This window comes from Necator americanus, chromosome III (genome assembly GCF_031761385.1).
Source record: "Necator americanus strain Aroian chromosome III, whole genome shotgun sequence".
Classification (NCBI taxonomy): Eukaryota; Metazoa; Nematoda; class Chromadorea; order Rhabditida; family Ancylostomatidae; genus Necator; species Necator americanus.
This window is the reverse complement of record NC_087373.1, coordinates 21,674,930-21,689,101: the sequence shown is the minus strand read 5'-3', so window position 1 is coordinate 21,689,101 and position 14,172 is coordinate 21,674,930. Positions and strand designations below refer to the sequence as shown.

At 40.8% G+C, this 14,172-nt stretch overlaps 3 protein-coding genes across 5 annotated transcripts in view; 1 reads left to right on the top strand and 2 right to left on the bottom strand.

Moving 5' to 3' along the window:
- Window positions 1-4,079: 4,079 nt before the first annotated feature.
- Window positions 4,080-9,492, bottom strand: RB195_010414 (uncharacterized protein; the record flags this gene model as incomplete). The annotated part of the gene is made up of 18 exons (XM_064191406.1): window positions 4,080-4,197; window positions 4,890-5,053; window positions 5,364-5,501; window positions 5,584-5,769; window positions 5,833-5,962; window positions 6,213-6,362; window positions 6,597-6,716; window positions 6,786-6,863; window positions 7,014-7,139; window positions 7,229-7,345; window positions 7,445-7,564; window positions 7,674-7,863; window positions 7,973-8,078; window positions 8,475-8,600; window positions 8,660-8,751; window positions 9,009-9,143; window positions 9,197-9,306; window positions 9,368-9,492. The coding sequence occupies 18 exons, from the start codon at window positions 9,490-9,492 to the stop codon at window positions 4,080-4,082; spliced, it is 2,331 nt and encodes a 776-aa protein (XP_064048989.1).
- Window positions 9,493-9,719: 227 nt separating this feature from the next.
- RB195_010413 (uncharacterized protein) lies at window positions 9,720-12,677 on the bottom strand (the record flags this gene model as incomplete). 2 transcript variants are annotated; one of them, XM_064191405.1, is made up of 7 exons in its annotated part: window positions 9,720-9,840; window positions 9,906-9,992; window positions 10,043-10,141; window positions 11,775-11,898; window positions 12,234-12,341; window positions 12,422-12,485; window positions 12,633-12,677. In XM_064191405.1, the coding sequence occupies 7 exons, from the start codon at window positions 12,675-12,677 to the stop codon at window positions 9,720-9,722; spliced, it is 648 nt and encodes a 215-aa protein (XP_064048987.1). The 2 variants fall into 2 exon arrangements, with proteins under 2 accessions (XP_064048987.1, XP_064048988.1); XM_064191404.1 differs by lacking the exons at window positions 12,422-12,485; window positions 12,633-12,677 and having other exon boundaries at window positions 12,234-12,339.
- Window positions 12,678-12,752: 75 nt separating this feature from the next.
- RB195_010412 (uncharacterized protein) overlaps window positions 12,753-14,172 on the top strand; it is a gene marked incomplete at both ends in the record, with an annotated part of 12,004 nt that continues 10,584 nt past the window's right edge. For both annotated transcript variants that reach the window (XM_064191403.1, XM_064191402.1), the window contains 3 exons: window positions 12,753-12,831; window positions 13,156-13,373; window positions 13,482-13,597. In XM_064191403.1, the coding sequence (XP_064048985.1) occupies window positions 12,753-12,831; window positions 13,156-13,373; window positions 13,482-13,597 (413 nt within the window). The remainder of the gene's footprint in view (window positions 12,832-13,155; window positions 13,374-13,481; window positions 13,598-14,172) is intronic.

The following is a 14,172-nucleotide window of genomic DNA, read 5'->3' as shown; positions in this document are numbered from 1 at the left end:
ATCAGCCTGGAGATCCTAACATCTTCAATTCGATGACACGCTACCTTTGAGTCAAGTTTATAACGAGCCAAAAAAACTTCTTTCCGTAAATAGCGTCTCAGTTCTATGTCCGACCAAGTTGAGGTGGAGCTCCTCCCAGCGTTTCCTAAATTAAGAGCGATTTTTGTAAGTTACATGGGGTGCCATAGGAATCCCTCAGGGGAAGATTGAACAAACAAGCACAAATATGTCTACGTTTCGTTGTATGCCTATTTCTGCCTTGTTTACGTACGTAACAGATATCTTTATGGACTGTTTTGGTATCAGTAATATCTAATAATAATGTGATATCAATATTGTCATGCCATAATACAGTGTCAATACGTTCTCTTCAGAAGAACTCATACAAACACAGCATTTGCTGCTCAAAAATCAGTTCTTCAGTCACATACCAATATTTTCCTTGTCCCCTTTTCATTGATCAAAGAAAGCGAATAAGGATCTACATTGCGCGCATAAATAGTCTAGTTTTATTTATTACTGTCTGTAATCAATAGCAGCCAGGAAGGTTTCAAAGTGTGCACAAGACAAGGCGGTAAGTTATAGCTGATTCTCGAAATATTCATTAGAATATTTCAGTCACTTCTACAAATCATGCACATGGATAACCTTTTTTGAGTAGCCAAAGTTTCAGCCCTTTGACTAGCCGAATTTTTTAAAATTTTGCTATATCATGAAATAGAACTTATCTGTAACTTTTTCTGAATAATAATAATAATCTCCATCTCACGTAATCCCTCAATATTTTAAGATAATTTGATTGGTGAATAAAGCGACCGAGCTAATATCAAAATTTAAATTTTGTATACACCACCCATAAATGTGTTCGTTGAGAAAACAATAGAAATATTTGTAAGCAAACGTTCTTATCGTGTGGATTATGGCCTTTCAGCCGGTGTATCGGCCTTGTTGGAGGGATTCAAGCTTCACTGTATCAATATTATTATATAATATAAAAATGAAAAAAACCATAAAAAATATAAGTTTCATCAACAAGAGTATAAGTATCAGTGTAATCAGATGTCAAAGATCCTTTTTTCTCTTCTTGAAAAAGTCCAAAACTAGCCTCTTAAGGAAGGCGCATCACGAAATTAACGTGGTATGAAAACCCCATAGAAGGCTTGGAGGTCGGGTTGTAGATTACAGAATCGAGCGCGGCCCTGCTGAATTTCCCTTAATCGTTCTAAAAAATCGAACTGCCATGGTTCCGACCAAGTAGAAGTTAAAAGAAGTTTAATGAGTCCACGTCTTCCACGTCTTTTTTACATCGCTTCAGGAAAGATGAGCGGAGTTTTCGTTGTGGTTTCAGTACCAGTCTATTTCGTGATACGCTACCTCAAAGTGTCTCCGTAGGATCTTCGTATGCGGTTGGAACCAGCGATAGTACTGGCGTGAGCGCAACCGTTCATAAAACTGTAACACGATTCAGGTCGATTTTTACCCAATCGTACCATCACGCTAAGAAAAGTTGTCATGCAACAACTACTCTACTAGTATTTGGTTGATAGATCCTTGACCGCTCGACATCCCGGAACTCAAGCTAGTAGAATAGTCACATCTTTGCCTTCCACACAGGGTCTTGAGATAGTAATAAAAAAGAGCTTCCGAGGAAAGTTGAGCCATAAGGAGCGGGAATGGCTTCTAGGAATGACTTTTCTATCAACGATTTCAGGGCCAGTCTCTGAAGACTTCTCAGACATCGCACAAAAAATCACATCCTTGCCGCTAACAAAGGATGAACTGCTTAGCGCACTGCATGATCAATCCCTTTGGGATGCCTCCTGCGTCAACTTCACTTCAGAATCGTTTGGATTTTTTCAAAGAAAGCATGTGAATGCAGTCTACTTGACTGCATTCATATGCTTTCTTTAAGTAATTTCTTATAGTGGCCAACGATCTCTCATGTCAGTGTTTTTTTATTCTTCTAAACAAGGTCTACTTCCAACTTATCCCAAATGGACGAAAGGCGTAGTTTGGTTGGAGCAGTTCCGAACCGTCAGCAGCGCAGTCGCAGCCGAACTTCTTACCATCGCCGCCTCTCCCTAGCAGTAACAATACCAATAACTTCATTCTTCAGGTGAAGCTGTCTGTCTGCCGATTAACCTTCTGTGGCTGAAACGAGGGTATAACAAGGCTCACGAAGCTCGGTTCTGGGTCCGTCTCGAGCTGGTACTTCCCTGCAGAGCACCCCTGGTACACGGTATTATGGGCGTCGGTTACTTCAGGCTATTATAGTTCACCACTATCCATGACCCAACGGCGTGCCTCCAAGTCATTTCTGAACAAATTCCAAGGTTTCTTAATTGTTATCCTACCCCAATCATCTCGGGCTATGTGGAGATGGGCCCAACAACCAATGCACGTGCAAATCTCCCTTGTTTGGAACAAATTACTCTCTGCCGCATCGTCATCGAATTAGAATTGCAAAATCGGTCGCTCTGCCTATGACATAATGGCACTGGGCTGAGGATTTTATTGCTCTCTTCTTAGAAGTTCATAGACGACAAGTAGCATTAGTTCGAAGATCCCCTCACTATCCTCTTTGAGTTATAATTAAATTATCTAGATAATTCTACAGATACTGCCTAGTCGTCCTTGCTGTGTACGTCCCGACTGATCTGAAAGGATATTTTAAACAGCATTTTTCACCAAAAGCTGATATCGCCCTGATTCTCATGGAGAGTCCAGTAAACAGAACTACAGGATCAGAATGTTTCAATTTTTTCATTTAAAATTTCCTTCCGTTTACATGTTGAAATACATGTGGCCTGCAAATGGTTTAGGAGTGGTAGTTCACCTCAGCCGCTTCATTCAGTCTTGGATCACCGTCAAGTAACAATGTCCACAAACAAATAGTTCACATGACCATTCTCAAACCTCAGTCAAAACCGTATTTTGGAAATCCATCTGAACTGTAGTGGAGGAGCTTTCCGCCATAGAACGGTAAAGGCTAGTCTGAGCAAAACCGTTCTCTTTTTTTATTGGATTTGACTGAATTGGGTGAATCCCAGGATTACTTTCAAATTGTAGAAGAAGGAAAAACAACGAAAATAAGAGAGCATTTTATAAAATACATCAATACATTAAGTACAAGACAATATAATTAAATATCATAGAAATAAATAAGAAGTTAACTGAGGACTGTGAAATAACAAATCTACCCGACATACTGACAAAAATATTGAACAATTAGAAACTCGGTCCACGAGAGGTCCCACTTTTTTTCAATAACAAAACGACCCGACGGTAGAATCAAGCAGAAAAAACGCATCAATTGGTACATTTTGCCTGTTAAATGAAACGTCAGATATGCAAGCATTGAACTGTAAGAAAATCATGTCGCAGCAGCCGAAAGAAAAACGGAGGACGAAACAATACCAAGCTATACGAGTTGTGTTTGCAGAACAAGCACAAACATGCGGGCAAACTATCCGACGAATCATTGTTTCACTTCTGCGAGGACGGGCGACCAATGATAACGCTGCGACTGGAGAGCGATAGGGTGTTAGAGAAGACGTGAGAAAGACATAAACCAGCACGGATATCAAACAATCGCAACGCTTATGGAGAGCGTATAAGGATGTACAGCCAGTCGGTACCCGTGTTCTGTCATAGAAAGTACAATCTCTGGCCAAAAGGAAAATTTCCCACCATCACAGGTGCTTCCTTTTAGAGTCAAAAAATTCTCACAAAAAAGCACTTGAAAAGATGTATGAATAACTACTCCAATGCAGTGTCACCCACTTCACTTGCGCTCTGAGTCGTTGTTGAAACTGGACTACCATCGCCAGTCCTACACTCACTGGACACGATTCGAGAGGAACAGCACGATAATGATGTAAATAGTGATTTAAACAACACTAACACTATGATGACATACAAGTTTACAGACAGCAGGACGGTCCACACGCGTAACCAACAGGAAGAGAATTGATAGGACCAACACGAACATTCAAAACATGAGAACCGGCCCAATTCCACACAAAACGCATACAAAATTCTATGACGACCACTGTGACAGGACAAACGGAAAAGGTGGATTAGAAGTGGCAATCTTCGCTGTCTTTTTGCAGCTCTGGGTCAAGCGTTCCGAAATCGGTACCAGCATCTACAGGAGACCTTCGCATCTCCAAGAGACCCTCGTTGTGTGGTGTGAACCTGAGAAAAAAATTAGAAATATGCAAAATTATGAACAGAAAACAACCAAAATCCAAAACGCACTTGAGAAACACTCACTTGCACAGTTGTAAATATATGTGAAACCGAAATAGACATGAAATAAAACGGAAATTGGTTCAAGAAACATTCAGAAATGTTTATTTACTTGATTTTCTAATTTTGTTCTGGAACTGAAACATTGCAACGCCGCAGGAAGATTACTAGAAAAAAAAGTACTGTTCCTTGAAACAGGTAGCACTATGTGCAGCCACTCTTGGATACCACATTATAGCGTGAAACAACGTGAAATCTAACAACTGATCTCAAAAAGAGATTCGCACAGACTACTTCACAGAAAATTCCAAATATACAATAGTCAAGTCAGGTAGACTTTTGTCATATACACGAAGGAACTAAGGAACTCGCTGACTTTGATTCGGCAAAATAAAATGGAACGCACAGCTGGAATGGATTCACAGATGTGTTACAGGACGGATACCTATCTTTATGGATCACTATGATCATCTCATGAGGCTCCGGTAACCCATCTCAATACATTCATATTCATATTTTCATTTCGATCACTGTGGTCATAACGTACCCGTCTGATCGCAATGATCCAGCTCTGGGTACTAGGGAAGATTCCACATGCGAGGTGTATTTTTAGAGATAGACACCTTGAAAGGAACTACCTGACTTTCCCAATTATAGGACTTGGTCTCAGCACTCCATCGTTATCGATAATATACTCAGGAAGGGAATAGAACGAAGAAGAACGCGATAGAGGATGGTCCTCCGTGGGAGAATCAGGTGGGGGAGGATCGGGTAGTTCTAGCGCAGCACGTACCTCTTCTTCCTGTAAAACATCTCTCAATTTGAATGTGGTCAATAACAAACTCTTGAATAAAATTTCCAGAAAACTTCCAAAAAAAGGGAACAAGCAGAAAAAGAGGGAGATTGGTTCCATTCCGAAAGAGAAACTAGGAATAGTAAGAAACTAAGAATAAGAGCGTCTAAACTTTGTTTTTGAATAAAAGACCAATAAGATCCTCGAATCACAAGAAACAAAGGTCGGTCTGTATTATATCACAGAATAGATACGCTAAATCATTATATGAATTATTTTGAAATAACAATTACGATTTTACAATAAAAAAGCAACGCACATGTTTTCGCAGTGCATCTGGAGTCGCGGCAGATTCTTGAAACGATTCCAGCAGCTTATTCAGATACCGCTGCTTTACTTTGTATTGCCTCATCATTTTCAAACGATGTTGCAGGCTGAACGCTTTCATTCTGTTTACCTGCAAAAGTACCAATCAGTGAACAGAAACTTAACGCAAAAGAAAACGTAGCAAGACCACTATTTTAGAAATAGATTCTTACCTGCCGCTCATAGCTCTCCCATAACTGTTCAGCACGTCTAGAACCGTATTCTCTGACTCTTTGCATCTGCTGGTTATAATTTTCTCGGATGTTTTCCAAATGCGAGGACATCTGTTCCATTTGAGCAGCACGATAGTCGCGGAATCTCTCCGCTTGCGAACTGTACGAAATTCGCAGTGCCTCCACCTGAAAACGTGGTTAATAAATTGTGGACACCCAGCGAAATAAGTTCGAACAAATATCGTGTACTTGAGCATGATAATTGTCGCGCACTAGCTGCATTCTTCTAGCATATTTTTCGTGTAATCCTTCCATCTGCCGCACACGATATTTTTCCATAGCTTCCACCATTTTTCGTACACGAGACAACCGTTCCGCTCTGGAAATAGTCCACGATTATTTTAGAAAACCAATAAGTTCTCTTCATTCCAGAGCCGTAAGAGATCAGCTGTCGCTCACTATTTATGATATTGATATATTGATATTTATGAACAACAACGAGCAAAAGTCAAGGAAAGAGATCCTAAGACCCCAAAAAGCGTAGTTAGCTAATGCAAATGGCGAAGAACGACAAGAAATTTTGCAACGAGAAGTCATCACAGTTATCTGGGACAATACCGCGAATTTACCGATGAATCCACCACAGGATGCTCTTTCTTGTCAGGATCCAAGTGATGTTGAGCAGGAACGAGAAGGAGCAGACAAGAACCGCTGTCGCGATTCCTCCCCAAAAAACGCTGTTGAACAAATCCAACGAGTACCAGTTCGAGTAGTCTAGTCTAAAAGCAATGACATAACATGAGTGAGCTTCTTTTAAATCTTTGGTTGCATCCTTGACAAAAATGTTGGAGAACACAGACTTCGAACACATCAAACCATCTCGGAAATCGGATAAACTAACAAATCGCTGTGAAGAACACTTTGTCGAAAATGTTTGCGATATAATTGTAAAATCCAGTTTGATGTGACTGAATCCTTTAAAACTAAACTAGGTGATAGTTAAAACAGCCTACCTAAAATGGAAAATTCTGCTAACTGCTCGAGAATCCTGTCGTGCCACACAAACATACCGTTCCACCGATGAATGATTAACATTGTAAAGAAGCAGTGCTCCACCACCTAGCACAGAACAACTGCAAGAATATCCTGATAGTTGGCACGAAAAAATCTTTGAAGCATTATAAACTACAGTTCGAACCTACCAACTATTGTTTGCAGTGACTCGACCTCTGGGACTTGGATCGAATGTGCCCAAAAATGTAGCGGGACGATATAGCCACCTAAATGATATAACAAATTCAGTAGTCTCAAATAGAGTTCTCTTTGACAATAACATAGAAATTCTTTGCTGAAATAAGAAAGACCTGTTCAATCAAGAGTAAAAAAGTTACGAAACAAGCTTCAGTTTTGAGTACTAAAAAAAAACATACCACTCAACAGTGGGGTGTGGCGAGCCGTAAACAGTACACGGCAAAATGGCCGATCGACCATATTCAGCCCTGACAGTTCCTACGTCACCTTGTGAGATTCCCAGCGTACAGTTATCTAGCCGTCTGCTGAAAAATGAGCAAAATTGTATTCAAACATCCCAAAGAGAAATCCAACGTCAACGTTATCAATACTGCTAACAGAAGAAAAAACGGACACAGGTAAACAGTTCACTCTGTTTGCTACCAAATGGGTGACGGGCACAGACCACTGTAGAACACATGGTTCGCAATCGAAATTCGTTCCAGTCAAGTTGATCAAACGCAGCGAAGAACTTAATCGATTTTATTCCAACAAATACATGAACTAATACGGAAAAATATTCAGAGTTAAAAGAAAGGCGAACAATGCAAGCTCTACCAGCAGAACCCACTTGAGGAAAAAAGACTGCGGGAATGCTGCAAGTTGAGTGTTCGTGGCTGAAAATTCTCTCACAGACGTTGGAAGCTGTCCAGTGACGAACTTGAGAAAAAGGGAATCAACAAAAGATAATCTGGAATCAGAAAAGATGTGTAAGAGAAACTATCTTCAAATACAGTTAAGCATCAAACATTGGTGTTAAGATAGTAGATAAAAACGAATACGAAACCCATGAAACCAACCTTTGTAGACGCGGCAGAATCCATTTATTGAAGTCCACAATTTCAATAGTTGAGAAATCCATGAACAGTTCTACCAGTTTAGGAGCATTCAACGAAGGAGCTACTGTTAATCTCGTGCCAGACAAGTCGAGTTGTTGCAATGAGGGGAATGAAGGAAAGACTTCAACCTTCAACGGATTGTAGGACAAGTCTAAAAAAAAAATGAAAAAAAAAAATATGGTTGTGGTGCTAAAAGCTAAAAACGTTAGGTCGTCAAATGCAACAGATTGGAGGAACTTTTCATGATAGGGATCACTCACTTAGACGAAGCACATCCTCGTGGAGTCCGGAAGCTGACCGAAGCACGTTGCGAGAGAGATCAATGTTGTGTGTGAATTTATTGAATGTACCATTTATGAATGCAATCTAGAATGAGTAAATTACATGAGTATCCTTTACAGGCATCACCCCACAAATTTGAGGTGGTACGGATTTCAGGTGGAGTATTCGTATACGGGATCGCAGATTATGGAGAGGTGGGTGATTCCGTCCATTTCTTCCTAATTGGCATTAAAAAAAACGGCCCGAAAGATGCGGCGTGGCTGGCGCACTCCAATCGAACTCGTTGTGGAAAATAGCGCGCCGGAACGCTCGAAGCCGTACCTTCCGGGCCGTTTTTACGGCAATTATGAAGAAATGGACGGAATCACCCCTCTCTCCTCAATCTACGATCCCGTGTACGAATACTCCACCTGAAATCCGTACTACCTCAGATTCGTGGGGTGATACCTTTAACGGCAGATAAAATGAAGCGACGCTTACTCTATTTCTTCGTAAATTTAATGTTTTCACAGAGATGTTCCCAATGCATTGTGGAATATCGGTGAAGCGATTTTCATTGAGAGAGAGATTGACTAACGAAGGCATTTTCCGAGTAAAGTTACAAAACTAGAAGTAAATTGCGAAACAGCACAAGAATATGCAGAGACAGGAAAAAGAAACTATACCTGTTCAAAATCAGTGAACTCATTTTCGCTCAAATCGAGATGAATTACAGATTGGAATGGCAAAGATAAAGATACCGAATACGCCTGGCTCTCTGAAACTGGCATCTTTCACATGAATTCTCAGTATTAACTCATATTGAGCTTGGAAGATTCTTCTGAAATCTCATTTCACTGCACTTAGCAAACTAAAATAAATAAATTGGTAGGCAAAAAAGAAAAATAAAATAAAATAGCAAGTAAAAAATCAAGGATGGATAAATGGTCAACAACGCCAATGAATGATGGGCGTAGGGGGACGTAAGAACGAACGCGAGTAACATTCTAAAAATGTTATGGAGAAAGCACCCACGGATAATGGATAGATTCGAAAGAAGACCCAATGATGTAAAGATATCCAGGCTGAAGTCTCGCTCCGTCCACTGTACCAAACATAGGGAACGTAGTGAAGGGTACAATGTCACAAGTTGGTTGATCGTATCCGGCCCTGATTTATGAATATGACATTTGTAGCATTTTTACGGAACGTGGGAAACACACCAACACTATGGCATACAACAGTAGTCACGTCATTATTTATGCATGAGCAGCCAGGTACAACAGGACACGGATCGGAAGAGAATTCGAGTACAAGTGACGATGGAGGCGATCTGATCAAATGAAAATGTCCTGCATCACAGCTCTGACCTAGTGAAGAGACCAAAAACAAACCTCTTAGCATGGTACGAATGCGTGTTCGCAGATACGGCCAGAAGAAACAGAGAAAGGCGGAATAATGACATGGAATTTATGAAAGAAACGAATGTTGGCGTTAGTGGGGGGTAACCACCGATCATGTCAAATTTCTCTAAATACGCGCTCACATCACAGCTTCAGCTCCTGCAAATGCAAACTGATAGAGGAAGAAAAGAGTACTGGTATATATTGACAACAGAAGGTACAATAATGATTCAACTGTTCTTACAAACAGTTACAGCACAAATTTAAATATTCATTCCTCCTAAAAAAACAATCCAGTAAAAGTGATTCGAACGCAACAGGAATAATTTACAACTGATTTCTTTCATCTAGTTTTCCTGTGTGGAACCTGTTGGTTTTCTGTGTTATAGCGCTTCATATAGAACCACGTTCCAGTTTCTAATTTCTCTCTCAATCGATACATGTCCATGTCATCGTTCCAATATCTGGGAACAGCAAATTAGAGCAAGTTTAGTACAATCCACAAGCTAACAACAATGTGGAGCCCCACCTGTTGAACCGCTTGTACCCGGACCTGTCGAACTCAGGTATCGTCCTGTCAGGGAAAAGTCCAGCCCAATGAGCTTGCATGACACATCTAGTGTTGGTTACGTCACCTTGCTAGAAAACCTAAAGTCTATATCTCACCTTTCTAATCGTAGCTGCTGCTTTTTGCACAGTCCTGTGAGCTGGCGAGGAAGCACGGTGCCATCTTCTCGCATAAACTGCTCGAGGATCAACACGTCGCTTGAAAATAGTAGAATAACTCACTATAAATGTAATATCACCAGACTTCATCTCGCTGTTCTCTTGACATCTACTTAGCCTCCAGCTGTACTTACTGTACTGTTCAAAATAGTAAACTCATCCACTTTTTTCTTTCCAAATGTTCAACAGCAAAAAAAAAAACTGCTTCGTACAACAATGCTGGACAGTTGGCTATCAACAACTGTGAATGTCGTTATCATAGATTCTGTAGTCTAGTAGCGAAGTTGAAAAATAATCAGTATTTTGCATCCTTGACGTTGGGACCCGGCACACTGAAGCATTGGTCTACAGTCAGCGTTGCTATTAGTTATGTTGTTCTGGCTTAATTGTCATAGATAAGTCGTTGTGAGCGCAGACAAAAACGATGAACTAATCAAGCACATATGCAAACTTCCACAAAAAATTGGAATAGAGGAGAAGGATGAGAAATGTAAATAGGGAACTGAACTGCAACTCTACAGGTGCCAGATGCTATGACACTTTCATGTATGACTTGACAGGAAGAAATATTTACGAGCATTGTGTACACCTCAGGCTAGTAATTGCACCAGGAAAGCTGCCAAAACAGAAAGATCCGAATAATACATGCTCCTCAGCACATAGTTCTCGAGAAGAAAAAAAACTTTGCTGGTGGCAGACCGACAACTGGAGAACGCTGACGGCATAAATGAATCTTTAAGTCACTGCCTCCCATACTCCATGGACTTTGATTTGCTTCTACACTACGCAAATAATTTGGACAATCTCTCCTTGTCTGAAAAGCGGCAATCGAAACTCATCGTGAAAGATCCCGCCAAACAAACAAATTGGCCTGAAAGGAGTTACACGAGTCTCATATATCCTTTGAAGAAACATTCTGTGGCACAGGGTCTGGTACGAAATTGTGACGATTCCCAAGAAAAAAAAAACTCGGATATACAGATATTTCCAAGCAAATCTCATTTCCTTTTTTCTCTAAAACTACATATGTAATGTCATTAAAATAAAAAAAAAACAGAGCTTAAGTTCGAAAAATTGCGTAACCAAGCCTACGATAATTCCGTCCAAGTTTCCTTCTAAACAAAAGAAGAGTTGGTCATAAAACTCTCAATCATGGGCAAGAGGAATCTCCAAAATTTCTCCGAGTACGACATCCGAAAAGCCTTCGAAGGGGCGTGGTTCTTCAATGCGGATCAGGTTCAGCAACCGGAACCGATGGCGTCATCTCACATTCTTACGAATTGAGATCATAGAAAAAGAATTCCTGAATGCCTCCTCAAGAAACTCAAGAATTCTCTTAAAGTATGGTAAATAGACCTCTCTTCCAAAACAAGACACTCTGACGCCAATGAGGGAGACCCTCAACAAGTAGCAAACACCTGTAAAGTATGATTAGATGGTATCTAACAATATTTAGAAACTGTTATAAAGTCAATTCTCCAGCATCACTGCTGCAAACATTTCAAAATCTTAAAAAGGTTCCTGATGAGCCTATAACATAATCTGTAAAAGGTTATGTTATAAATTCAAAAAGAAAAAAATCTGGCAATCATTGCGAAGACAGGAATGTCTGAGATGATAGTGCTCAAGAAAATTATCACATAACAAACAGATAATACAGAAACAGCCATACCTGTACGATAGCTTCACAGGAATGTTGCATGTGCAAAGAGCGCAGTGAGAGTTCGATGTTCGTGGAGGCTCAGCAATTTCCTCCACACTAACGTAAGTCGTGCTATCCTCAACTTGTTCAGTAACTGAAACCCAACCGAGCTACATAGTATCCAGGATATCACCAAGGATGCGAACATAATGAATCGTTAAACAGAGCACATTCCCAAGTAGTTGCCTATAGCACTAGGTTGTCCCATAAACTTTCATCTTTTATGACATTTCTATTATCTATCAAACCACAAACGCATCCAACCAAAAATATAATAGTAAAAGCAGGCGATTGTTTACGCATGTCGAAAGGTTAAACAGTCGGTTTGGTCCAGAATTCCGGAAAATTAAAAAGCCGAAAACATCTCACAACACAACCCAATTAAATGGCGCGGCTACGTGTTTGACCCGTGGAATAAGTGCTACTCACATTTCCATTTTGAAGACTTCTTTGAAGTTGACACTGGACGAACGACGGTGAGCAGTAGGTCAACTCCCCTGCGAAGCCCTAACGAGGAAAGCAACGCAGTTGCCATAGCTGAAAACCAAGCAGTTAGAAATTAACAGAAAACAGCATTGGGCTTCTACGACAATAGAATAACTCATGCATACACTCACATCGGTGCCGTCGCTTGAGAGCAATCGAGGGCCGCTCGTAGTCAACGATGTGGGTGGCTGCCGTCTTCGCGGCGCCCGCGTTCGATTACGCGATCGCTTGCTGACGCATGCGCGGCATCTTCGTCAAGCTCTAGACTTCCTACTTGTTATCTGTCTTGTTTATCTTCCTGTCATCTTTTCTTCTTGTTTTGTTTTAATCTCACAACACAACCCAATTAAATGAATCACAGAAGAATTGCTTATGTTTGGGCCACATTTCTCATTTCTTCTCTTGTTCCCTCAAGAGCACACTGAATTGCTTTAGGATTCACTGGGCTAAGGTTCAACAACAATGAGGGATGTGCCTGTGCAACATTGGAATATGGGGATCGGCCCGATAACCTGCCACGCGTGGAACAAAGATCGAACCCGTGGGTTGATCCTTCTCGGTGCACCGTAGAAAATGCTAATTTCTACCACCTAACGTGCTGTTTCTTGCTTTGAAACACGAGTATACGAATAATACGAATAAAATATGCATGTTGCAAGTAGCTTTCTTTTGCTCCGTTAATTTCTTGATAATTCCGTGAGAATCATTATCCAATTGAACTAGAAGTCGGATTGTTTCACGAACGGAAAGGATTTTTGTTGGCTTTAACGTAGATTTGCGAGAGCCATAGCGAAAGCTATGATAACGCACTGGTTTAATCTTTTCTGGTTTCTGTATTAGGTATGTTGTACTGTAGTGTATTTAGAGGTGGCCGTTTCTGCTTCAAGCAACGAGATTCATATTTTTGCCTGGCGAAACGGCGATTGGGTGAACACTGCCACTCTCACAGAACACGACTTACCTGTGACTGGACTTGATTGGGCACCAAATACGAACCGCATCGTTTCGTGTTCAAGAGACAAAAATGCATTCGTATGGACATTTGAAGCAGATAAAGGGACATGGAAACCTGAGCTAGTCTTGGTCAGTCCTCTAGAGAACTTTTCTTATTAAGGTCTGTTAAAAGACTTAGTATGACCAAATTAAATCTTCGTGTGCCTAGCAAAACATTGGATACTCGCATTGTTTCAGGTTCGCTTTCAACGCGCAGCAACATGTGTTAAGTGGTCACCAGCTGAGAACAAATTTGCTGTTGGTAGCGGTTCAAAACTGGTCTCTGTCTGCTACTACGAACGGGAAAATGACTGGTGAGGTACTTTTTCTCACTTTGTCTGAATACATCCACGTATTAGCACAATATCAGACGTCATTTTGAGACAACTTTTTCTCGTTTCTAATTCGTTTAAAACCTTGTTAAAGAGAGATATTCCTGGTGTTTGCATTCATGTTTCACAAATATCGGTGTTACACCAGAGCTAATACGTCTACTTGCAAGTTGTATAAGCAAATGAATCCCTCCGAATACATAGACTGTCGAATTACTATGACCAAGCAATATCCTTTGTGAACGCTGCAAAAGTGCGATGCCGTGAGAAACAAACTGCATTCTTATCGTCGAGTAAAACGACCTAGAGCCTCGTGGGGGGCAGCAGGTACCCGAGCAAATTGGGTGCAGCCGAAGTGTGCGCCTGCAGCAGCAATCGCCGCTATGCCTGTCCGGCGCACTGTCCATCCTTAGCTCCGCCCACTCCTTACGCAAAGAGCCTGCATGATATCTCTACTTGGATACCTTGACAAAACGAGCTTATACGGAAATGAAATGGTAAACATGAGCTCCAAAATGAGAAACCTGTAAGTGAAGATTGCCCGATACAAATGACGG